This window comes from Phyllobates terribilis, unplaced genomic scaffold (genome assembly GCF_046119375.1).
Source record: "Phyllobates terribilis strain yellow unplaced genomic scaffold, ASM4611937v1 Scaffold_1__5_contigs__length_1240528914, whole genome shotgun sequence".
Lineage (NCBI taxonomy): Eukaryota > Metazoa > Chordata > Amphibia > Anura > Dendrobatidae > Phyllobates > Phyllobates terribilis.
The window spans coordinates 310,610,663-310,636,820 of NW_027362761.1; the positions used below are offsets into that span (position 1 = coordinate 310,610,663).

Here is a 26,158-nt window from a genome sequence, read left to right on the forward strand (position 1 = left end):
AGTTCCCTGGGTCCACCTTCTTCCCCTTTTTGAAGATAGGAACAACATTTGCTCTTCTCCAGTCTTCTGGGACTTCTCCTGTTCTCCAAGAATTTTCAAAGATTATGGAGAGTGGTTCTAAAATTTCTTCTACAATCTCCTTCAGTACTCTGGGGTGTAATTCATCTGGACCTGGAGACTTGAACTCATTTATGTTAGCTAAATATTCCCTCACAATCTTTCTGTTTACTGATAACTTGGATTCCTCTATTCCTTTAAAAGGACAGTGAAGATCAGTTGATGTTACATTTTCTTTCTGAGAGAAAACAGATGCAAAATAGGAATTAAAAAGTTCGGCCTTCTCAACATCCTCTCTTACCATTTCTCCATTTTCATTCTGTAAAAATCCTATAGCATCTTTGACTTTTCTTTTACTTTTGACATACCCCCAAAATCCTTTTTTATTGCTTTTGACATCTCTTGCAAGCCTTAATTCATTGTCAGCTTTAGCTAACCTGATACGTGCCCTGCAGGATCTGCAGACTGCATTATAATCTTCTTTAGATATGCCTCCCTCTTTCCATTTAATAAACATTTCTTTCTTTCTTTTTAGCATGTGTTTAAGTTCTGTGTTCATCCATCCTGGTTTCCTTAAATGCTTCCCATTCTTCCTACTTTTCGGGATTGTTAACGATTGTGCTTTGAGAATCTCATTTTTAAAAATTTCCCATCCTTCCTGGACATTTTTGTCCTTAAGGACATCCAGCCATTGGATCCCTCCTATTCTCTTTCTGAGTCTCTTAAAATCTGCCTTTCTAAAATCTAACCTTGAAGTTTGAGTCTTCACATGTCTTCCTCCTCTAGTTATCCAAAATTCTATAATAGCATGATCGCTGCCTCCTAGGGTCCCAGCCACCTTTACCTCCTCAACCATTTCCTCCCTGTTTATAAGAATTAGATCCAAAGTAGCAGATCCCCTTGTTTTCTCCCCTACCTTTTGGAAGATAAACTTGTCAGCAAGAGAGGATAAGAATTTGCTTGACCTGTTAGTTTTACTTGAGAGAGATTCCCAACAAATGTCTGGATAGTTGAAATCTCCCATGACCACTACGTCATATTTTTTGGAGAACTTGGTCATTTGATACATAAAGAGTTCATCCATATCTTCAGCTTGCCCAGGTGGCCTGTAGTAAATGCCTACAATGGTGTCCTTTCCGTTGTTCTCTCCTTGTATTCTTACCCAAACAGTTTCCACAGAACTCCCAGTCTCTGAAGCTTCAATCTCTGTGCAGATATACGCTTTTCTAACATGCAATGCAACACCTCCTCCTCGTTTATCAAGTCTGTTTCTTGCAAATAAGTTGTATCCTTTTAGCCTTTTATTCCAATCATGTGTATCGTCCCACCAAGTTTCAGTGATTCCAATGACATCATATTCCTTTTCCTGCATTAGTAGTTCCAATTCTCCTTGTTTGTTGCCCATGCTTTGTGCATTTGTATAAAAACATTTTAGTTTGTGATTGGTTTCTCTTCCTCCCATATTTTTATTATTTAGATTTTTTTGTCTTTGTTCTTCTTTTCCACTTCCAGTAGCAGAGATCTCAATAGTATTTGTCAGCTGTATGGCTTTTTCTGGCCTTTTGCTTCCCTTCCCACATTGTTCTAGTTTAAAGCTCTCCTGATGAGTGTAGCAAGGCGACTTCCAAATACATGTTTTCCAGTCTTCGTAAGGTGCACCCCATCTCTAGCAAGTAGTCCATCGTATAGGTAATTCATTCCGTGATCCAGAAATCCAAATCCTTGTTGACGGCACCATCGACGTAGCCAGTTGTTCACCTGTAGAATCTTATTCCACCTCATTGTTCCATGGCCATCCACTGGGAGGATGGATGAGAAGACCACCTGCGCTCCCAATTCTTTCACTTTCTTGCCTAAGTCTTCAAAGTCACTGCAGATGGATTCCAGGTCCTTTCTTGCGGTGTCATTTGTCCCCACATGTATTAGCAGGAATGGGTAGTGATCTGTAGGTCTGAAGAGTCTTGATATCCTGTCAGACACATCTTTAATTTTTGCTCCTGGAAGACAGCACATTTCTCTTGAGGTTATGTCTGGTCTGCAGATAGCGGCCTCTGTTCCTCTTAACAGGGAATCCCCCATGACCACCACTCTCCGTTTTTTCTTCACAACATTCTTCTTTCTCCATCCAGGAGGATTCTGAGGGCTTACAAGGTTATTCATTGCTGGCAAAGTCTTATCTTGCTGTATTTCTTCATGGTTCTCCTGTGTGAGAGCCTGGTACTGGTTCCTGAGCAGTATGGGTGCTGACTGCCTCTCGATCCTCCTGCTTCTGTGGGTCACATGCTTCCATTCCTCTATTTCGTCAGGTGCAGTTCGAATTTCTTCTCTTTCTGAATCATGAAGAGATAATTCTGCTCTGTCTAAGAACTCTTCACCTTCCTTAATGATTTTCAAGGTAGTTAACCTCTCTTCTAGATTTCGCAACTTTTCCTCCAACAGGGACACAAGCTTGCATTTCTGGCATGTGAAGTCTGGCTTTTCCACTGGCAAGTCTGTGAACATGTAGCAGGATATGCAGCTCACCAAATGGCTCCTGGACTCTTCCATGTTCTTATTGTTAATGTTCTGAAAACAGTGAAAAAAGCTTAAAAAAAAAGCTTCAAAATGCTAGAGATGATCAACCCCCGGAGGAGGAGGAGCTACGGAGCGATGAGAACATCAGAGAGAGGTAAGTATTAGTGTTGAGTGAGTATGTTCTATTAACCCTTGGGCCGAACTCCGAGTATTTATAGCTGCTCGGTGATAAGGTTGAATCGCTCCCGTGTGCATGATTTGCGACTGTTTGACAGTTTTATTACATGTGAGGAATGTCTATTTCTTACACATTCCTCACATGTAATAAAGCTGCCAAACAGTTGCAAATCATGCATACGGGAGCGATTTAACCATATCACCGAGCAGCTGTAAATACCCGGAGCTCGGCCCGAGCATACTGAGACAGAACATATTCGCTCAACACTAGTAAGTATAGAAGGCGGGAAAACGGTTGGGAGCTATGCTTTTAACCCCTTTTTAACAACATCAGCCGTACATGTATGGTGCCGTGGGAGATGCGTTCCCGCAGAGCTGGTGTGATCATCAGCAGTCGTCTACTGAGAAAAATACTGACCAAATACTGATAGTGGGGCCGTGGCCTTAGTCTCAGCACAGCAGGCACAATTACATCACAAGATGGAGCCTGCTAGACAGAGCCTCAGTCCACGCACTACACAGAGTGGAGCAGCACAACAGTGGAACGTGGCTAGGTGAGTAATATTTTTCCTTTCTTTTCTCAGTCAGTATATAGGGCCATCATACTCTGTGGTGATGGGGGAATCATGCTATGTGGGGGCATGTGGGGACATCATATGTGGCGCCCTGCTGCGCATTGGTGCCACAGAACCCAGAAGGGTGCATGGATGGACTTCTCCACAAGAGGCCCTCACTACATTCATACACCTCCACCTACCACCTCAGACCAGCAGAGGGAGCCCATTAGGGACATATATAGGGAAGGTGGAGCTAGGCAGCTCAGTCTTCAGTGGAGTCTCAGTTAGTGCTTAGTCTGCAGTGAGTGTAGACAGTTTCAGTTTAGTGTTCAGAGAGGAACACAGCTCAGAGTGAGCAGAGAGCGTGCCGACGCTCAGAGAGCGGTGAAGACGCAGCACGCCAGCTGCCAAGTAGTGAGGGCCCCGAGTGTGGTCGACGGCGAGGAGAAAAGGAGAGTGGAACTCAGGGGGCAGAGGAGCATAGTAAGCTCACCCCAATATATAAATACCGGACACCGGGTCCACGCCTACAAGGATTCCTTATACCCAGTAGGAACCACCGGAACCCCTGGAGAACTACAGGTCCCAGGTCCACCTAATGCTGATTGCAGTACCAGGGCTAGGAGTCACAAAGGTCCCAGCATCCAGGGAGAGTGATCTCCAAAGAGAAGGCCCTACCACCAGGTCAGCAGGTGCAGAGAGAGACAGTAACCAAGCTAGGCCCAGCTCCAGGCAGGCCAGAAGCTTAGAGAATAAACCAACGGATCAGGAGGCCCTATACCCGCTCACTGGGGAGAGTCCAGAAGTGCGCCCTTCACCTGGAGTACCCTGGACCGTGCCTGCAGCATCACCAGTAAAGGTACAGAAGCTTACCCCTGTGTGAGTGTCCATCCTTCCTCCGGGACCGACCTGCCGTCTCTCCCCTGCACCACCATCCAGTACATCCCCCACACTGCCCTGAGGCCCGCTCCACCTGTGGGGAGCCATTCCATCACAAGCTGCCCTACCATCTGCCTCAGAGGACTGCCCCGCAGCGGCGGCACCCCTTATCCGCATTCCACAGGTGGCGTCACGAATAATTCAAAAAACACCAAATAATAGAAGTTTCCCCATTTCACTGACCGCCCTGGGTCACGGACCGGGCCAGCCACTGTGATAACCCCCGGCAACCAGAGGCCCGGCTGCCGAGTACCCCACGGCCCTGGAGGCGCGTCACATACTGTTCTGGAGACATTGGGTTCATCATGCTTTGCTTGCGTGGGAATTCACTGTTGGGTGGGAGTATCATGCAGTGTGTTAGATGGATTTTTAGAGGCATTATACTATATGGGGCCACAAAAGGTGCATTGTAATGGGTGAAAACAGTAAGGGGCTTAAGAAAGGGCTAAATTACTGAGTATGTGCTGTAATACAAGTTTCTCTCCCTATCTTTAAATGTTATGAGGAATGCCATTTTGTGACTCTTCCTGTGCGCCGTGACCTCACCTACTCCACCGAAAGGGAAGGGGGGGCCCAACTAGGACTTTAGCTATGGGGCCCCATGGTTTCTATGTATGCCAATGGTCAAATATCTTATAGCTGACACCCTGCAGAAACGCCTACGATCAGAGCTAGAACCGATCGTTGGCGTTTAATCCCTCTGATGCCGCTGTTAATAGCAACAGCGACGCCGATCGGCTTAGAGAGGCAGCTCCCTCTCTGGTCTGATCAGCACAATGCGCTTGCGATCACGTTATGCCGATGGTCTCCATGGTGACAATGGGCCAAAAGATGGCTGCATGGTCATACGGGTAAGCAGGGCTGGTTTTAGACAAATTGTGGCCCTGGGCAAAATTCAAAGTGGGGCCTTTTCACGGAAATGATCCTGGGCTAGTGAGTATGGGTTTAGATCGTTCATTAACAGATAATTCTGTCGCCATACATATCGTGTTATGGACAGCACATCTCTTGTTTACAGTGCTGCTGTGAACAATGGTCATGATTCATTAAAGGTGTATTCCCATCTCCAAGATCCTATCCCAATATGTAGTAGGTGTAATAATAATAATATTAGAAAATGCCTCCAATTAGAAATGTAGTATAGTTTTTCTGATTCGCTATCTCTCTTTCCTCATCTGCAGGCATTGCAGGACCTTAGGTATGCACGGTTACGACCACTGATATAGTGACAGCTAGCTAGCTAGTTGCTAGTGGTCGTAACCATGGATACCTAAGGTCCTGCAATGCCTGCACATGAGGAAAGAGTAATAGCGAATCTGAAGAACTATACTACATTTCTAAATGGAAGTATTTGCTAACATTATTATTACACCTACTACATATTGGGATATTATCTTAGAGATGGGAATACTCCTTTAAGACTGGCGTTGTGCACACTAATTTTAATGAACGGGGCTGCTGGAGTAAGATGGTACATTCATTCAAAGGCGCACACCACTTAATGAATTAGAAAACTTACAAATGTCATGCGCCTATGGCAGAAATGAACTCCTAAGACTGGAGTACATTTCTGTAGTAAGTATAGTCACTAAAGTAGTGTAACTTTCATGAATTTGACTGGTGGGCATGCTCCACCAGAGCCCATGCTCTGCCAATATTGGCATAAGGCCAGGACTGGTGTGAAAATACCAAAAGTTGCAATATTTTTGTGGAACTTCTGAGCAGCGCAAAAAAATTGCGACAATGTGTTTTACACTAGAAGTCTTGGGTAAATACCTCAATAAATTAGGCCCAATGAGTTTTGTTTCAGCATAAACAATCACCTGATGAATGAGCAGCATTTAGCTTGTTCCTTGGGTGATTGCCGACATGTTTACATTTACAAACTCTCAAATTTATGTGTGGATGCTACACACTGTAACAGTTACACTCACACACACATCAGTATAAACACATACACAATCACACTCTACATGAGATGCACACATATCAGCATATATACATAGTGCACACGTGCACATTCACGTAGCACACATCTGATTGGTCGGAAGTCAGGGCTAACAGTTACTATCTGTCCTAATGTAAGTCTCTGAGAGCTCACAGACTGACATTGAGAAGTGACATCCGATCAGCCCTTCAAACACTGGAGTGATCTGGCTAGTCACAACTCCACTCACAAGGTGCCAAGGAGAACCAGAGCGGTGCTGGAAACAGAAAAAGATGGCGGCTGGTAATTATTTTATCACAAACAGGGAACATACATTGGTGATACCACTCCAGTGGTGAAATAAAAACATATCCCTGAGTGGTACTTTAAGGAATTTGAATAGTGTTGGAAGGGAATTAAGATATTACAATATAGTTGGGAAAACTAAGACACAGCTGGATGACAGCTATGACTAGGCTGTTACTTTGCAGGGCTATAGTCTGTTCAGGAATGCCCGTACAAATAAACAAGGGAGAGGGCGTTACTTACAGTGCCTTGAAAAAATATACATACCGCGTGAATGCTTCCACACTTTTTCACTTTACACCCACAAACTTAAATGTATTTTATTGGGATTTTATGTGATATACCAACACAAAGTAGCAAGTATTTGAGAAGAGTAAAGGAAAGGATACATTACTTTGAAAGAGTAGCGGCTGCTGCCTTGTACTGCAGAACAGCTCCTGTTCTTTTGAATTGGAGCTGATCCGCAGCACCCGGCAACGTCTGCTAAACATTGAATACCACTGTGCTTTGCTGCCTTCTTCAAAATGTTTATGACGTTTTTAAAGAGTGGCTCATGGTTTGAAATAACAAAATAATTATACACTCACTTACTGGACTCCAGTTGTTTACTGGGACCGTACCCCATGTCCCCAACTAGTCTCCTCATTTCCTCTTCTGGATTGAATTTCATATGACCAGGGTTCTAAAGAGCCTCTAAAAAGGCTCTTCTGAATAGAGCAGAGGTTGGGCATGCGCATCTCAAGGGATCGCACCTCCAGGGATTGGTGAGTTATCTCTTGTCCCAGAGATAAGGGATAACTTCCAAACTTAGAATAACCCCTTAGGAAAATGCAATTTGATGTTGTGCAGCGGATAAAATTGTTGTGTTTTGCACACTGTATTGTTTGATAAAATTCTCACATACATAGGGCTTAAATATGAACATGTTCAGCAGAAGTAGGGTGGACCCCTGGAGTAAATTCCACCTGTGGGCCCTACTCATCCCAGTCCAACCCTGGCTGTAAGGAGTCTTCAGGGCTGCATTCTCTTACACTGCGGGCATCCAGGGATCAGACAGAAGATGTAGAGAGCAGGTCTGTAGTACACGCCCGACTTCAGCCTACGCGGCACTCAGCAGGAGAAGAGGCAGAGATAAGCACACCTTTGCTTCTTTTCTCTTGCAATGTCCCTCCCCTGCGCTGTGCTGCTCATTGTTATTTATAGTTCTATCATGGAGGCAGAAGCAGTCAGGCATGTGCTACGTGTACCCTGCGCTCTGCATCTTCTCATGTTTGGGCGCTGGCCATCCATCCTCACAATCAGGGCTGTGGAGTCGGAATCGGAGCCCATTTTTGTGGAGTCGGATTTGGAGTCGGTATAAAATGGACTGACTCCGACTCCTAAAATATATAATAAATTGGGTACAGTAGTTCAATGCATTTTGTTGGGAATCTTTTTTCATAAGAATTTGGGAAAGTTATGAAATGTCCTATAAATGTCTGTCCTATTCCTGATCTAAGGGTCTGTGCTACAGTAAATTTATCACTTAAACATGAGCCGTGTATGAGGGAGTCGGAGTCGTGAAATTGGCGTCGGTGTCATGGAAATTGAGGAGTTGGAGTCGGAGATTTCCACAGCCCTGGTTGAAAGTACAATAACTTTTTAAGATTGCTATACAAGTTAGTCTAAATCTGATCCTAATGCAGGGCCTTACAGGACAGTATATAACACTTACATATGCAGAGGAAGGGATGGAGTCTTAGAATCTCACTCACCTATTTTTATTGTGTGCTGGACACAAAAAATCATGAATGTAGTGCAATCACTCAGGATGCAACAGTGTTACCTGGGTTGGTGAACTGGAGTGGCCCCCAATAGTAAAAGATACTTTTCACGCCGGTCTTGATGAGGGGGTGTGCTAAAGTCAGACACTCCTAATTCCTCAAGAGGATAACTCCTGTGCACCTCCTTGTCCACCACGCCACAAATCCTACTCCAGTTAGCAGGGGAGTACATAGAAATCATGGGGCCCCACAGCAGAAGCCCCCATTGGGCCCCCACCCCACAAAAAATAAATGAATATTTGTCTGTGTCACAGAAGATCAGATCTCACAACTTTCCAGCCTTTACATAGTCATTTTCCTCCTGCTGAAGTCCTAGATTCCTCTTTCATTGCCCCACATAGTATGATGCCAACAAAAGTGCCCCCCAAACACAGTATGATACCCCCATGGTGCATTCCTCCACATTAGCCTCCACATGCACAGTATAATGACCCTACTGAACCCCACTTCAACTCCCAAGGCAAAGTATGGTGACTCCAACACAGTATGATCCCCCAACTGTGACCCCCACAGAGCCCTCCATAGACGATAATGTGCCTACATACAGTGTAATGGCCCGCACTAGCCCTCCATACAGTATAATAATGGGCCTACATACAGTATAATGGCCTGCACTAGCCCTCCAAACAGTATAATGGCCCCCACACAGCCCTCCAAACAGTATAATGGACCCCACACAAACCTTCACACTGTATAATTGCTTTCATACATTATAATGGCCCCCCCCATAGCCCTCAAAATATTATAATGGCCCCACATAGCCTTCCATATAGTATAATACACCACTGATAATCCTCCATATAGTATAATGCGCCCCCATAATCCTCCGTATAGAATAATGCGCCCCCCATAATCCTCCACATAGTGTAATGCGCCCCCCATAATCCTCCATATAGTATAATGAACTTCCCATGGTCCTCCATAGAATATAATGCACTCCCCATAGTCCTCTATACAGTATATTACACACCCCATAGGGTAAAATGCAGCCCCCATATAGTATAATGCACCCACAGTCCTGCAGTATTATGGTCACCATGTACTCACTGATTTTAAAAATACTGTATATTTTAAATAAGCCAACCCGAGTATAAGCCGAGGCCCCTAATTTTACCACAAAAAAAAGGAAAAACGTATTGACTTGAGTATAAGCCTAGGGTGGGAAATGCAGCAGCTATTGGTAAATTTCCCCATCCTGGTATGTATAGCACCCCTCATCCCCCAATCCTGGTACGCTTTTTCATCTCTCAATCCCCCAATCCTGGTACGTGTGGCCCCCTCGATCCCCCAATCCTGGTACGTGTGGCCCCTTCCCCGATCCCCCAATCCTGGTATGTGTGGCCCCCTTGATCCCCCAATCCTGGTACGTGTGGCCACCTCAATCCCCCAATCCTGGTACGTGTGGCCCCCTCGATCACCCAATCCTGGTACGTGTGGCCCCCTCGATCCCCCAATCCTGGTAGGCGTGACCCCCTCGATCCCCCAATCCTGGTACGTGTGGCCCCCTCGATCCCCCAATCCTGGTACGCGTGACCCCCTCGATCCCCCAATCCTGGTATGCGTGGCCTCCTCAATTCCCCAATCCTGGTATGTGTGGCCCCCTCAATTCCCCAATCCTTGTATGTTTGGCCTCCTCAATCCCCTAATCCTGGTATGTGTGGCCCCCTCACCCCCAATCACTGCACACATAAAACAATAAACACTTATACTCACCTTCCTTACTCATCTCTGCTCCAGCGCTGCTGTGTTCTGTCTGCTGCAGCTCATGTCGGCATCTGAGCAGCGTGCGCTCTCAGACGCCGAGATGAGCAGCTGCCGGCACATTTACGCTTCTCCACACCGGGACTATGGGCGTGGAGAGGAGTGAACATGCATTCTCTTTAGCAGCGGGTACTGATAGCAGGAGCCGCTACTAAATATACATAGTGATGTCAAATATATAGCAGTTCATAGAACACGATAGTGCATATGTCCCAACTGGGATCTATTATACTTAGTATTCATCAATCATATGAATATCCAGAAGCACTATCATAAACGGACTAATTGAATCCCATCGTTTACTTAACACCAAAAAACAGAAGCATATAACGAAAGAGGGACTACCAAAGGTTTTCTTTAGAAAAATGTATAAAGTTTATTATTTAAAAAAGATTTTTTTTTTTTTTTAAAAGGCACAAAGGTAGGGGAGAAGTGAACCTGAGAGCAGTGGTAATATAAAAAAAAGGGGCATCTCACTTCACGTGTGCGCTCCCCCAACGGGTCCCTTGGTCTCAGGCCTCCTAAATAGAACCCCATTTGAATCCCTGGTATGTATTGACATTTATTACTCTCTACAGGGATTGGATATGGAAGGGGGGTTGATGAGTTACTACCTCCTGTTTTACTCTTGGTGGTTCTTTGAGGTGATTTACTTGATTACCATGAATGTAATTACTGATTTTGATTGCCAATTGCTGTTGCTATGATTACAACAGCTTGGTGCTTTCTTAGCCTGAGTAATATGACTGTACAAATTAGAATATGTGGGGTTCGTTGGGGTAGTGACAGTGTTTTGTGAGAGGCTTTTTTTTTATATTACCACTGCTCTCAGGTTCACTTCTCCCCTACCTTTGTGCCTTTTAAAAGAAATCTTTTTTAAATAATAAACTTTATACATTTTTCTAAAGAAAACCTTTGATAGTCCCTCTTTCGTTATATGCTTCTGTTTTATAGTGATGTCAAAGTACAGGGGTACTATACACAGTGATGTCACAGTACAGGGGTACTATACACAGTGATGTGACAGTACAGGGGTACTATACACAGTGATGTCACAGTACAAGGGTAATATACATAGGGATGTCACAGTACAGTGGTAGTATACATAGTGATGTCACAGTACAGGGGTACTATCCACAGTTATGTCACAGTACAGGGGTAATATACATAGGGATGTCACAGTACAGTGATAGTATACATAGTGATGTCACAGTACAGGGGTACTATACACATTGATGTCACAGTACATGGGTAGTATACACTGTGATGTCACAGTACAAGGGTAGTATACACAGTGATGTCACAGTACAGGGGTACTATACATAGTGATGTCACAGTACAGGGGTAGTATACACTGTGATGTCACAGTACAAGGGTAGTATACACAGTGATGTCACAGTACAGGGGTACTATACATTGTGATGTCACAGTACAGGGGTAATATCAGGGCTGTGGAGTCGGTAATCCACAGTTGCGACTCAGACTCCTGGATTTTATCAGGTTCCGACTCCGACTCCGGCTCCAGCTCCGACTCCGACTCCTTCATAAATGGCCAATTCGGAACAATAAATTTACTGTTGTAAAATATTAACATCGTGCTTATTCAGTTTCTCACCATCATATAAGTAATCAGACTAGTGTTGAGCATTCCGATACTGTAATATCGGGTATCGGCCGATATTCGCGGTATCGGAATTCCGATACTTAATTCCGATACTTTTACAATATCGAATACCGGAATCGGAAGTTCCCATAATGCCTGCGCTCTGCAGTGTCTGTGAAGGATGACAAGTTGGATGGCAGCGCGATCCAGCCTGTCATCAGAATGCCATCCCAGCGGGGGAGAATTCTCCTGATTGTTTAAAAGCCGGCGCGCGGTAAAAAGCCGCCGGCTTTTAAACAATCACACAGCCCCATACTGCTTCCCCGCAGCCTCCCACACCGATCCTCCGCTCCCCTCGCCACCTCCAATCCCAATCGTAAATTAGGACCGGGCGGGGAGCGCAGCACCAAGGAGCGAAGGACCCGGGCGGGGAAGCCGGCAGTGAAAAGACTTCACCGCCGGATTTCCCGTTCTGTGCTGCGCTTTCCCGCCGGTTATTTCAAATGAACAGCTGAGGTATCAGCTGATGCCGATCAGCTGTTCATTTGAAGTCACCGCGTTGCCCTCAGAGGGTTCATGTGAGTTCATGCTTGACTGCATGAACTCACATGAACTTTCCCACGGCCGCACAGGTCAGCCTCACCTCCCAGACCCGTCATGATTAGTGTGTGTGCGGGTGTGTGTGCGGGTGTGTGTGCGGGGTGTGTGTGCGGGGTGTGTGTGCGGGGTGTGTGTGCGGGGTGTGTGTGCGGGTGTGTGTGTGCGGGGTGTGTGTGCGGGGTGTGTGTGCGGGTGTGTGTGTGCGGGTGTGTGTGCGGGGTGTGTGTGCAGGTGTGTGTGCGGGGTGTGTGTGCAGGGTGTGTGTGCGGGTTGTGTGTGCGGGGTGTGTGTGCGGGGTGTGTGTGCGGGTGTGTGTGCGGGGTGTGTGTGCGGGGTGTGTGTGCGGGGTGTGTGTGCGGGGTGTGTGTGCGGGTGTGTGTGTGCGGGGTGTGTGTGCGGGGTGTCTGTGCGATGTTTGTGCGGGTGTGCGCGGTGTCTGTGCGTGCAGGCAGACATAGGCCGATGTGACACTACTACTCCCATCGGCCTATGTCTGTCCCCCATCCACTCGTGCCAGCAGGATCAGCTCGATGGGAGCAGTAGTTCCCATCAGCCTGATCCTGCTATTTAAATTGCCCTACTGTGTCCCCAATAAATGTTAAATACATGTCATTGGTGGCCAGTGGTTACCTAAAAGAAATTAGTTCATACATTACCTGTCCCCGCCGATCGCCACCTAAAATAAAGTAAAAAATAAAAAACTACACCTATACTCACCTAGACACCTAATTCCCCGAAGCCACCGATCTCCTGTAATAAAATATAAAATAATAAACCACAACCTTATCCTTACCCCTCCGGAGTAGTCCACGAGTGTCCCACGAAGATCTCCAGTTCAGAGCAGCCACATAGAATGTGACCGCTCTGAACCGCTGCCGCCGCTAGAATGACGGGGCCGTAAGGGTTCACCGGAGTTCAGGCAGCGCTGCTCCGGTTAGCTCCTTTACGGCCCTGCTGTATCGTGAGAAATTCCCACGGTACAGCAGTGCCGTAAAGGAGGTCTCCGGAGCTGCGCTGCCTGAATGCACTCCGGTGACCTCAGTCAGTGGCTCCCGCTGCCGGGAGCGGACGTGTTCCCGGCAGCGTGAGCTTACAGCAGCCATGCACAGCTGTCACCTTCTCCAGATGTGACAGCTGTGCATGGGAGATCAGCGCAGGAACGTGGACAGGTAACTATTATTTTTAGTAAACTAAGAATTAAATAAAATGGTGTGTTTTATTTCAAATAAATTATTTTTTTCTGGGTGTAGTGTGTTTTTTCTTTTTAACACTTTGTAGGTTAGTAATGGGGGTGTCTTATAGACGGCCATCATTACTAACCTGGGCTTCATGGCAGCTGGCGCTGACATGAACCCCACCACTATTACCCCCTGCCACCGCACCAGGGCAGCGTGGAAGAGCGAGGCTAAGTGCCAGAATTGGCGCATCCTGTGGATGCGCCATTTCTGGGGCGGCTGACGGCTGGTGTTTCTAGCCTGGGAGGGGGCCATTATTCATGGCACCCTTCCTGGGCTATTAATATCAGCCCCCAGCTGTCTGCCTAGCCTTTGCTAGCTATTAAAATAGGGGGGACCCCACGTCATTTTTTTTGGGGGGGTCCCCCATTTTAATAGCTAGTAAAGGCTAGGTATTCAGCTGGGGGCTGATATTAGTAGCCTGGGAAGCTCCGTGGGTTTTACCCCCTTCCCAGGCTTCAAACATCTGCCCCAGCCGTCTGCTTAACCTCCGCTAGAGACTAAAATTATGGGGGATCCCACGCCATTTTTTTTTTAAATAAATCCTTTATTTTAACACTAAATGACATTTGAGGAGTTAATAAAGATGCAGTCCCTAAATTATTATTTATTTTTTAATTAATTTTTCCCAAAACTTTTGACGTGGGCTTCGCCATATTTTTGTATGCCAGCCAGGTACAGCATCCAGCTTCTATGAACGCGCCATTTTCCGGGGCGGCTGCGGACTGCAATTTTCAGCGGGGGGGGGGGGGGGCAGAAAGCTTGGGCCTCCCTGCGCTGCAGATTCCATCCCCCAGCTGCCTAGTTGTACCTGGCTGGACACAAAATTAGGGAGAAGCTCCACGTTTTTTTTTTTTTTTTTTAATTATTTCATGAAATTCATGGAATAATTAAGAAAAAAAGGGCTTCCCTATATTGTTGTGTCCAACCAGGTACAAATAGGCAGCTGGTGGTTGGGGGCAGCCCGTTCCTGCCTGCTGTACCTGGCTGGACACAAATATAGTGCAAAGCCCCACGTCAATTTTTTTTTAATTATTTCAGGAAATTCATGAAATAATTAAAAAAAAATTATGTGGGGCTTCGCCCTATATTTGTGTCCAGTCAGGTACAGCAGGCAGGAACGGGCTGCCCCCAACCACCAGCTGCCTATTTGTACCTGGCCGGACACAACAATATAGGGAAGCCCTTTTTTTCTTAATTATTCCATGAATTTCATGAAATAATTTAAAAAAAAAATACGTGGGGCTTCGCCCTATTTTTGTGTCCAGCCAGGTACAACAAGGCAGCTGGGGGCTGGAATCCGCAGCGCAGGGAGACCCAAGCTTTCTGGGCCCCACCCGCTGCAAATTGCAGTCTGCAGCCACCCCGGAAAATGGCGCGTTCATAGAAGCGCCATCTTCTGGCGCTGTACCCAACTCATCCAGGGCCCTGGTGCGGTGGCTCACTGGGTAATAAAGGGGTTAAGGCCAGCTTGGCATTATCAGCTGGCCCTAAGCCCGAAATTCATGGGGTCACGCCAATATTAGACATGACCGCCATGAATTTCTAGTAAAGTATTTAAGAAAAACACAAACACCCAGAAAAAAGTCCTTTAATTGAAATAAAGACACAATTCTTTATTGTTCTAAATTAAACCATACTTACCATCACGCCCATTCCAGCTGAAGCCAACGATCTCCTTCAATAAAAGAAAAATAATAAAGCAACATCATCCTTACCTTTCCATGGTTCCCACGACAGCTTCAGCTCTGCTACATAGAGATGACAGACTGGACCGCAGCAGAACGCTGCCATCCAGCCTGTCATCCCGCAGACACTGAGAAGCGCAGGCATGCTTGCGCTCCTCAGTGTCTGGCTGTGACGGCATCCAGATGAGCCGAGGTCATGTCCAATGAACTCAGCTCACCTCATGCACGTCACTGACAGCGTGGGAAAATTCTCCTGCACTCAGCGCTTCAGCGTGAGAATTTTCCCACGCTGTCAGTGACGTGCATGAGGTGCGCCGAGTTCATTGGACATGACCTCGGCTCATCTGGATGCCGTCACAGCCAGACACTGAGGAGCGCAAGCATGCCTGCGCTTCTCAGTGTCTGCGGGATGATAGGCTGGATGGCAGCGTTCTGCTGCGGTCCAGCCTGTCATCTCGATGTAGCAGAGCTGGAGCCGTCGTGGGAGCCATGGAAAGGTAAGGATGAGGTTGCTTTATTATTTTACTTTTATTGCAGGAGATCGTTGGCTTCAGCTGGAATGGGCGTGACTGTAAGTATGGTTTAATTTAGAACAATAAAGAATTGTGTGTTTATTTCAATTAAAGGACTTTTTTCTGGGTGTTTGTGTTTTTTTTAAATACTTTACTAGAAATTCATGGTGGTCATGTCTAATATTGGCGTGACCCCATGAATTTCGGGCTTAGGGCCAGCTGATAATGCCAAGCTGGCCTTAACCCCTTTATTACCCAGTGAGCCACCGCACCAGGGCCCTGGATGAGTTGGGTACAGCGCCAGAAGATGGCGCTTCTATGAACGCGCCATTTTCCGGGGCAGCTGCGGACTGCAATTTGCAGCGGGGGGGGCCCAGAAAGCTTGGGCCTCCCTGCGCTGCAGATTCCAGCCCCCAGCTGCCTAGTTGTACCTGGCTGGACACAAAAATAGGGCGAAGCTCCACGTATTTTTTTTTTAAATTCATGAAATTCATGGAATAATTAAGAAAAAAAGGGCTTCCCTATATTGTTGTGTCCGGCTAGGTACAAATAGGCAGCTGGTGGTTGGGGGCAGCCCGTTCCTGCCTGCTGTACCTGACTGGACACAAATATAGGGCGAAGCCCCACATCAATTTTTTTTAATTATTTCATGAATTTCCTGAAATGATTTAAAAAAAATTGACGTGGGGCTTCGCACTATATTTGTGTCCAGCCAGGTACAGCAGGCAGGAACGGGCTGCCCCCAACCACCAGCTGCCTATTTGTACCTAGCCGGACACAACAATATAGGGAAGCCCTTTTTTCTTAATTATTTCATGAATTTCATGAAATAATTAAAAAAAAAAAAAAATACGTGGGGCTTCTCCCTATTTTTGTGTCCAGCCAGGTACAACTAGGCAGCTGGGGGATGGAATCTGCAGCGCAGGGAGGCCCAAGCTTTCTGCCCCCCCCCCGCTGAAAATTGCAGTCCGCAGCCACCCCGGAAAATGGCGCGTTCATAGAAGCTGGATGCTGTACCTGGCTGGCATACAAAAATATGGCGAAGCCCACGTCAAAAGTTTTGGGAAAAATTAATTAAAAAATAAATAATAATTTAGGGACTGCATCTTTATTAACTCCTCCAATGTCATTTAGTGTTAAAATAAAGGATTTATTTTAAAAAAAATTGATGTGGGGCTTCGCCCTATATTTGTGTCCAGCCAGGTACAGCAGGCAGGAACAGGCTGCCCCCAACCACCAGCTGCCTATTTGTACCTGGCCGGACACAACAATATAGGGAAGCCCTTTTTTTCTTAATTATTCCATGAATTTCATGAAATAATTAAAAAAAAAAATGCGTGGGGCTTCGCCCTATTTTTGTGCCCAGCCAGGTACAACTAGGCAGCTGGGGGCTGGAATCCGCAGCGCAGGGAGACCCAAGCTTTCTGGGCCACCCCCGCTGCAAATTGCAGTCCGCAGCCGCCCCAGAAAATGGCGCATTCAAAGAAGCGCCATCTTCTGGCGCTGTACCCAACTCATCCAGGGCCCTGGTGCGGTGGCTCACTGGGTAATAAAGGGGTTAAGGCCAGCTTGGCATTATCAGCTGGCCCTAAGCCCGAAATTCATGGGGTCACGCCAATATTAGACATGACCACCATGAATTTCTAGCAAAGTATTTAAAAAAACACAACACCCAGAATAAAGTCCTTTAATTGAAATAAACACACAATTCTTTATTGTTCTAAATTAAACCATACTTACCGTCACGCCCATTCCAGCTGAAGCCAACGATCTCCTGCAATAAAAGTAAAATAATAAAGCAACCTCATCCTTACCTTTCCATGGCTCCCACGACAGCTTCAGCTCTGCTACATCGAGATGACAGGCTGGACCGCAGCAGAACGCTGCCATTCAGCCTGTCATCCCGCAGACACTGAGAAGCGCAGGCATACTTCCACTCCTCAGTGTCTGGCTGTGACGGCATAAAGATGAGCCGAGGTCATGTCCAATGAACTCAGCTCACCTCATGCACGTCACTGACAGCGTGGGAAAATTCTCCTGCACTCAGCACTTCAGCGTGAGAATTTTCCCACGCTGTCAGTGACGTGCATGAGGTGAGCTGAGTTCATTGGACATGACCTCACCTCATGTATGTCACTGACAGCGTGGGAGAATTCTCACGCTGAAGCGCTGAGTGCAGGAGAACTTTCCCATGCTGTCAGTGACGTGCATGAGGTGAGCTGAGTTCATTGGACATGAACTCGGCTCATCTGGATGACGTCACAGAGAGACACTGAGGAGCGCAAGCAAGCCTGCGCTTCTCAGTGTCTTCGGGATGACAGGCTGGATGGCAGCGTTCTGCTGCGGTCCAGACTGTCATCTCGATGTAGCAGAGCTGGAGCTGTCCTGGTAACCATCGAAAGGTAAGGATGATGTTGCTTTATTATTTTTCTTTTATTGCAGGAGATCGTTGGCTTCAGCTGGAATGGGCGTGATGGTAAGTATGGTTTAATTTAGAACAATAAAGAATTGTGTCTTTATTTCAATTAAAGGACTTTATTCTGGGTGTTTGTGTTTTTCTTTAACTTTGACTATGGGGTTAGTAATGGGGGTGTCTTATAGACGCCTCTCCATTACTAACCTGGGCTTGATGTCATCTGGCATTATAAGCTGACATCAACCCCAGCCCTATTACCCCACTGCCACCGCTACAGGGCAGTGGGAAGAGCGAGGCTAAGTGCCAGAATTGGTGCATCCTATGGATGCGCCATTTCTGGGGCGGCTGACGGCTGGTGTTTCTAGCCTGGGAGGGGGCCAATATTCATGGCACCCTTCCTGGGCTATTAAAATCAGCCCCCAGCTGTCTGCCTAGCCTTTGCTAGCTATTAAATTAGGGGGGACCCCACGTTATTTTTTTGGGGGGGGTTCCCCCATTTTAATAGCTAGTAAAGGCTAGGTATTCAGCTGGGGGCTGATATTTAGTTGCCTGGGAAGCTCCGTGGGTATTACCCCCTTCCCAGGCTTCAAACATTTGCCCCAGCTGTCTGCTTAACCTCCGCTAGAGCCTAAAATTAAGGGGAACCCCACGCCAATTTTTTTTTAAATAAATCCTTTATTTTAACACTAAATGACAAGTACAGTAATCAACACTGTCACTGTACTTCATATATATGTGACTGACATGTTTCTATCTATCTAATCTATGTGTGAAGCTCTATTCTGTCTGTTATAAATTGTCGGGTACCGCTGCTGAATTGCCGGCCGGCTTTTTTAAAGAGACGGTGCACGAAAACACTAATATTTTTTAAAATAAATCCTTTACACTAAATGACAAGTACAGTAAGCAACACTGGCACTGTACTTCATATATATGTGACTGACATGGTTCTATCTACCTAATCTATGTGTGAAGCTCTATTCTTTCTGTTGTAAATTGTCGGGTACCGGTGAATGCCGCTGATGAATTGCCGGCTTTTCATGTCATTCTACATTATTCTTAGTTGTTTTACTTCATGTAGAATTAACCTACAAGGAAAGAAAGGGTTTATTTTCATTCCGATATTTGTGTCCCATTGACTTGCATTGGTTTCCGGTATCGGAATCGGCGATATCCGATACTTTTTGGGTATCGGCCCGATCCAATCCAATACGATATTTCCTGATATCGGAAGGTATCGCTCAACACTAAATCAGACCACTTAGAGCAAAAACTATATTTATTAGAATACAATTAGAATATAGCAAATAACTTTTATAAACTTTTCTAAACTCTTGTAAGTAAATATGCAATAAACACTGTTATGCAGTTAATAAGAAGAAATCTATAAATTTGTCCTCAGAAAAAGTATTGCCTCTGTCAGATCCTCCTTCATGGATGCCCTCAAATCTGATCTAATTATTTTGAGAGCAGAGAACAACCTCTCTACACTAACTTGGGTTGGTGGCAAAGCAGTAACCACTAGGGCAACATCACTGACAATGTCAGGATACAGAGGAATCGCTTGTTGCACTGTTATTTTTGATGAACGGTCAAATTTCTCAATTTCTTTTAGTGCACATGAAAAATTCTGCTGAAATGTACTGGCTGTGTTCTTTGATGGGGATGACTCTTCTTCTATGCGGGAACGCTCTGCACGGTCCTTGTGATCCAAATATTTTTCGAAATTAAATTCTTCATCAGTTGATGATGAGGGTGAAGAAGTGGCAGGACGACCAAATTCTTCTTGTTCCTCCTGACTGTTCTGCAACCCTTTCATCCTTACTGCTATTTCAAACAGAGCTTCTTTTCCTTTAGTTAGCTGTTGATCATCTAGAAGAATCCGATGCATTGGGTCTACATAAACAGCTGCCAAAAGAATGTTATTTTGTAATAGTAGCTCCTCTCTCAGTTTCATTGATGTAGCAATGCCACTTGCAATTAACCCTCCTCTTTGGGACAGGAGAAACATCAGGTTCTTCCACTCCTTTAAGAAAATACCTGGAGTTAAGTCGTCTGCTTGTAATTTTTTAGTCACTGTAAATGGGTGCTGTAGCAATTTTTCCAGCTCAGTCACCTGATTCCACTGACTTTCATTTAGCGTCAGTTGAGGGTTAGCCATGTCTACAAGAAAGGTTTTCAGTTCAACCAAGCGCTGAATCATTAAGTAAGTACTGCCCCATCGTGTGTCTTGATTAATAATTGCCCCTTTTCCAGCACGTCTCTTCAAAATTGAGTCAACTTTAGGGGTTCTGGCAACAGTAGCCAATTTTCTCACCTTGCCAATCAGTGCAGCAGCATGTCCTTCTTGCAGACTGTCTCTTATAGCCAGCTGTAGCGTATGCACAACACAGCGCATGTGATGAATGAAAGAACGTATTGACACAGTTTCAACAAGATCATCTAAACTATCATGTTGCTGTTCATCTGAAGCAACTTCAATTTGCTCCTCAGTTACAATACTGTGTTCCTCTATTTTAAACATTTCTGTGTCTGTGGACCCAGAATGTTCTTCTAGCTGCTGGTCATCATCATTACTCTCATTCATTAGCTTAATAGTACTTATCATATTTGAAGCATTGTTAGTTACGACAGAAAGAACTTGCTCTTTATTAAGTTCATAGTCTTGCAGAACCTTTTCCACCAAGACCTGGAGAAACTCACTGGTGTGATGAGCTTTGGTGTCTTTTACTGCCAATGTCTTGGTAACTATTTCATTTTTGTCACAAACCAATCGGACATTGATGGCAAAATAGTTCACTCTGTGACGTGTGCAGGCATCCATTTTAAGAAACAGAAAGCGTCCCTTGAGAGTTTTTTTAAGTTCTTCCTTTTGTTTAAAAGCTTCTTCGATTACTAATTTTCTAATACTCTCTCTCTCCAGAGAAACACCAAGCTTGCGGGCCATTTCCTCATTCAGACACATAAAAGCTGGTCGTGAAAATAATGAAATAGGCACACTATCCTTTACAACAAGCTCTATGATCTGTTTTTTAAATGTATCTACTGTCATTGTCACAGTAACTTTGTCACTGACAAAATATCTTGCAACTGATGGCTGCAAAGTTCTCTGCTCCTTTGTTTGGCTGGAAGAGCTGGGCACTGGTTCATTGGTTTGGATGCAGTCTTTCTCATCCACTGCTTTCAGTACTTCTGGATGAAAGCGCTGTAAATGTCTCTTTAGATTAGAAGCTCTGGTAGGAGCATTTTTATCTTTGCCTGAATATGCACTGATCTTGGCTTCACAGCATTTGTTTTCGTCTGGATCATTTGTCATACACTGACAGACATAATGTTTTCAATCTTGAGTGATAGTGAAATGTTCAAATACAGCTGATTTAATGTGACGCTTCTTTGACATTCTCAGGCTTTTAATTCTGCATTCACAATCCAAATGACAATTGTTTTTCCTAAAAACAATTGTACAAAATTATTGCCAGGTTGTACAACTGATATAGTGGTCAGTAATACTGTTATTCCTCATGTACTCACAGTTAACTGATGCAAAGTTTGTTGAAAGGATAATACTTCTTACAGTCTTCCTCTTCTGAGTAGCAGCTGTGAGATGCTTGGAAGATGCACACCTAGTAAACATCTAGTCTAGAGGAGGAGCTTTACTACAAAGAATTTGCAACACATTTTCACTTTCAGTTTCATACATTGTAAGTAGGGGGGTTGGGGCAGAATGAGGTTAACCAAGTATAAGATTAGATAAGGGCAGTGGAGAACAGTGACACACAAGAAGTAAGAAATGTCTCTATCTCCAGCAGAACTGCTTATCAAGGTTGTTCATAGTTTGATAGAAAATATATATTTGAGTAACATTTATAAAATTCATATGAAAGTTCAATTATGAAATATTAATACATTTTTTTTAAAGCTGGAGTCGGAGTCGGTACATTTCTACCGACTCCGACTCAGACTCCGACTCCAACCAAAACTAACTCCGACTCCACGACTCCGACTCCACAGCCCTGGGTAATATACACAGTGATGTCACTGTACAAGGGTACTATACACAGTGATGTCACAGTACAAGGGTAGTATACACAGTAATGTCACATTAAAGGGGTAGTATACACAGTGATGTCACAGTATAGCGGTAATATACATAGTGATGTCACAGTACAAGGGTAATACACACAATGATGTCAGAGTACAGGGGTACTATACACAGTGATGTCACAGTATAAGGGTAATACACACAATGATGTCAGAGTACAGGGGTACTATACACAGTGATGTCACAGTACAAGGGTACTATACACAGTGATGTCACAGTACAAGGGTACTATACACAGTGATGTTACAGTACAGGGGTAGTATACATAGTGATATCACAGTAAAGTGGTAGTATACATAGTGGTGTCACAGTACAAGGGTAGTATACATAGTGATGTCACAGTACAGGGGTAGTATACACAGTGATGTCACAGTACAAGGGTAGTATACATAGTGATGTCACAGTACAGGGGTAGTATACACAGTGATGTCACAATACAGGGGTAATATACATAGTGATGTCACAGTACAGTGGTAGAATACATAGTGATGTCACAGTACAGGGGTACTATACACAGTGATGTCACAGTACAGAGGTAATATACATTGTGATGTCACCGTGCAGGGGTAGTATACACTGTGATGTCACAGTACACGGGTAGTATACACAGTGATGTCACAGTACAAGGGTAGTATACACAGTGATGTCACATTAAAGGGGTAGTATACATAGTGATGTCACAGTACAGGGGTAATATACATTGTGATGTCACAGTACGAGGGAAATACACACAATGATGGCAGAGTACAGGGGTACTATACACAGTGATGTCACAGTACAAGGGTACTATACACAATGATGTCACAGTACAAGGATAATATACATAGTGATGTCACAGTACAAGGGTAATATACATAGTGGTGTCACAGTACAAGGGTAGTATACACAGTGATGTCACAGTACAGGGGTAATATACATAGTGGTGTCACAGTACAGGGGTAGTATACATAGTGATGTCACAGTACAGGGGTAGTATACACATTGATGTCACAGTATAGGGGTAGTATACATAGTGATGTCACAGTACAGTGGTAATATACATAGTGATGTCACAGTACAAGGGTACTATACACAGTGATGTCACAGTACAGGGGTAATATACATAGCGATGTCACAGCACAGGGGTAATATACATAGTGATGTCACAGTACAGGGGTATTATACACAGTGATGTCACAGTACAGGGGTAATATACATAGTGATGTCACAGTATAGGGGTATTATACACAGTGTTATCATAGTACAGGGGTAGTATACACAGTGATGTCACAGTACAGGGGTACTATACACAGTGATGTCACAGTACAGGGGTAATATACATAGTGATGTCACAGTACAGGGGTAGTATACATAGTGATGTCACTGTACAGTGGTAGTATACATAGTGATGTCACAGTACAATGGTAGTATTCATAGCGATGTCACAGCACAGGGGTAGTATACATAGTGATGTCACAGTACAGGGGTAATATACATAGTGATGTCACAGTACAGGGGTAGTATACATAGTGATGTCACTGTACAGTGGTAGTATACATAGTGATGTCACAGTACAATGGTAGTATTCATAGCGATGTCACAGTACAATGGTAGTATTCATAGCGATGTCACAGCACAGGGGTAGTATACACAGTGATGTCACAGTACAGGGGTAGTATACATAGCGATGTCACAGTACAGGGGTAGTATACATAGCGATGTCACAGTACAAGGGTAATATACATAGGGATGTCACACTATAGGTGTAGTATACATAGAGATGTTACAAGGGCAGTATACATAGCGATGTCGCAGTACAGGGGTAATATACAGTGGGGGAAATAAGTATTTGATCCCTTGCTGTTTTTGTAAGTTTGACCACTGACAAAGACATGAACAGTGTATAATTTTAAGGGTAGGTTAATTTTAACATTGAGAGATAGAATATCCAAAAAAAATTAAGAAAATCACATTGTATAAATTAGATAACCTTATTTGCATTTTGCAGTGAGAAATAAGTATTTGATCCCTCTGGCAAACAACACTTAATACTTGGTGGGAAAACCCTTGTTGGCAAGCACAGCAGTCAGACGTTTTTTGTAGTGGATGATAAGGTTTGCACACATGTCAGGAGGAATTTTGGTCCACTCCTCTTTGCAGATCATCTCTAAATCATTAAGATTTTGAGGCAGTCGCTTGGCAACTCGGAGCTTCAACTCCCTCCATAAGTTTTCTATGGCATTAAGGTCTGGAGATGACATTACTGTGCTTCTTTTTGAGCCACTCCTTTGTTGCCTTGGCTGTATTTTTTACATCATTGTCTTGCTGGAAGACCCAGCCATGACCCATCTTCAATGAGGGAAGGAGGTTGGGAGGGAAGGAGGTTGTTGGAAAAAATCTAGCGATACATGACCCCATCCATCTTCCCTTCAGTACGATGCAGTCGTCATGTCCCCTTTGCAGAAAAGCACCCCCAAAGTATAATTTTTCCCCCACCATGCTTCACGATTGGGACGATGTTCTTAGGGTTGTACTCATCCTTATTCTTCCTCCAAACACGGCGACTTGAGTTAATGCCAAAGAGCTCAATTTTTGTCTCATCTGAACACAGCACCTTCTCCCAATAACTCACAGAATCATCCAGGTGTTCATTGGCAAACTTCAGACGGGCCTGCACATGTGCCTTCTTGAGCAGTAGTTTTAGGCTGATCTCTCACATTCCTCATGATTAAGGATACCCGACGAGGTGAGATTTTGCATGGTGCCCCAGATTGATGTCGATTGACAGTCATTTTGTATTTCTTCCATTTTCTTACTCTTGCACCAACAGTTGTCTCCTTCTCACCCAGGGTCTTACTTATGGTTTTGTAGCCCATTCCAGCTTTGTGCAGGTCTATGATCTTGTCCCTGACATCCTTACAAAGCTCTTTGGTCTTGCCCATGTTGTAGAGGATAGAGTCTGACTGATTAATTGAGTCTGTGGCAGGGGTCTTTTATACAGGTGACTATGTAAGACAGCTGTCTTTAATGCAGGTATCGAGTTGATTAGGAGCGTCTAACTGGTCTGTAGGAGCCAGAACTCATAATGGTTTGTAGGGGATCAAATAATTATTTCTCACTGCAAAATGCAAATAAATTTATCAAATTTATACAATGTGATTTTTTTATATATTCTATCTCTCAATGTTAAAATTAACCGACCCTTAAAATTATAGACTGTTTATGTCTTTGTCAGTGGGCAAACTTACAAAAACAGCAAGGGATCAAATACTTATTTCCCCCACTGTACATAGCGATGTCACAGTACATGAGTAGTACACATAGTGATGTCACAGTACAGGGGTAGTATACATAGTGATGTCACAGTACAGGGGTAGTATACAGAGTGATGTCAAATTACAGAGAAAATAAACACAGTGGTGTCACATGGAGAGGGAGGAGGTTCTGTATTGTTATAGGCAGACATTTGTACATTAATACACACCAGCTCCTGTGCTGTGAGAGAAGATCATGTAAGAGGTGCACTTCCGGTGGCACCTCCTGACTGTGTAATTCAGTTCCCGTTCTCTCTGCTTTTTCAGTTTGCTCTGCTCTCCGTTCCTTGTTTGCTCTGTTCCTTCCTCTCTGCTCCTATTTTCTGTTTGCTCTGCACTCTGCTCCTTCCTCTCTGCTTCTTCACCTGCTCCCTGCACTGTATTCTTTTTGCTCCTGTTGTCTTTCTCCCGCCACTGTGCTGAAAAGGCTTCGTCCCCTCTCCAGATTAACTGTTCTCTTCCTGGAATCAATCACAGCTGTTGGTGCCCTACTCTGTCCAACATGGGACGAGGCCCGGACTGGCTATTGCTAGGGCACTCAACTCCCTAGTAAACAGCAAGATGCAGTGATCAGGAAAGGTCCTCAATCCTGATCGCTGCTAAAAAAAATGTGCTCCTGTACAGTTTGGGGGATGGGGCCCACAGGAG

General features: G+C 44.7%; 2 protein-coding genes across 5 annotated transcripts in view; both read right to left on the reverse strand.

The window, feature by feature from the left end:
- The window catches only part of LOC141259090 (solute carrier family 2, facilitated glucose transporter member 11-like), a 219,241-nt gene that overhangs the window by 36,446 nt on the left and 156,637 nt on the right, over positions 1 to 26,158 (reverse strand). The window lies entirely within an intron of this gene.
- LOC141165093 (uncharacterized) lies at positions 19,500 to 21,751 on the reverse strand. Its single transcript, XM_073650733.1, has 2 exons — positions 21,647 to 21,751; positions 19,500 to 21,564 (listed from the first exon to the last, which is right to left on the reverse strand). Exon 2 carries the CDS (start codon positions 21,429 to 21,431, stop codon positions 19,500 to 19,502), a length of 1,932 nt encoding a protein of 643 aa, XP_073506834.1. The 5' UTR covers positions 21,432 to 21,564; positions 21,647 to 21,751.

What these genes read in the sequence shown, in the direction of transcription:
- LOC141165093 (XM_073650733.1), bottom strand. Translation starts at nt 21,431, where the DNA reads ATGACAAATGATCCAGACGAAAACAAATGCTGTGAAGCCAAGATCAGT.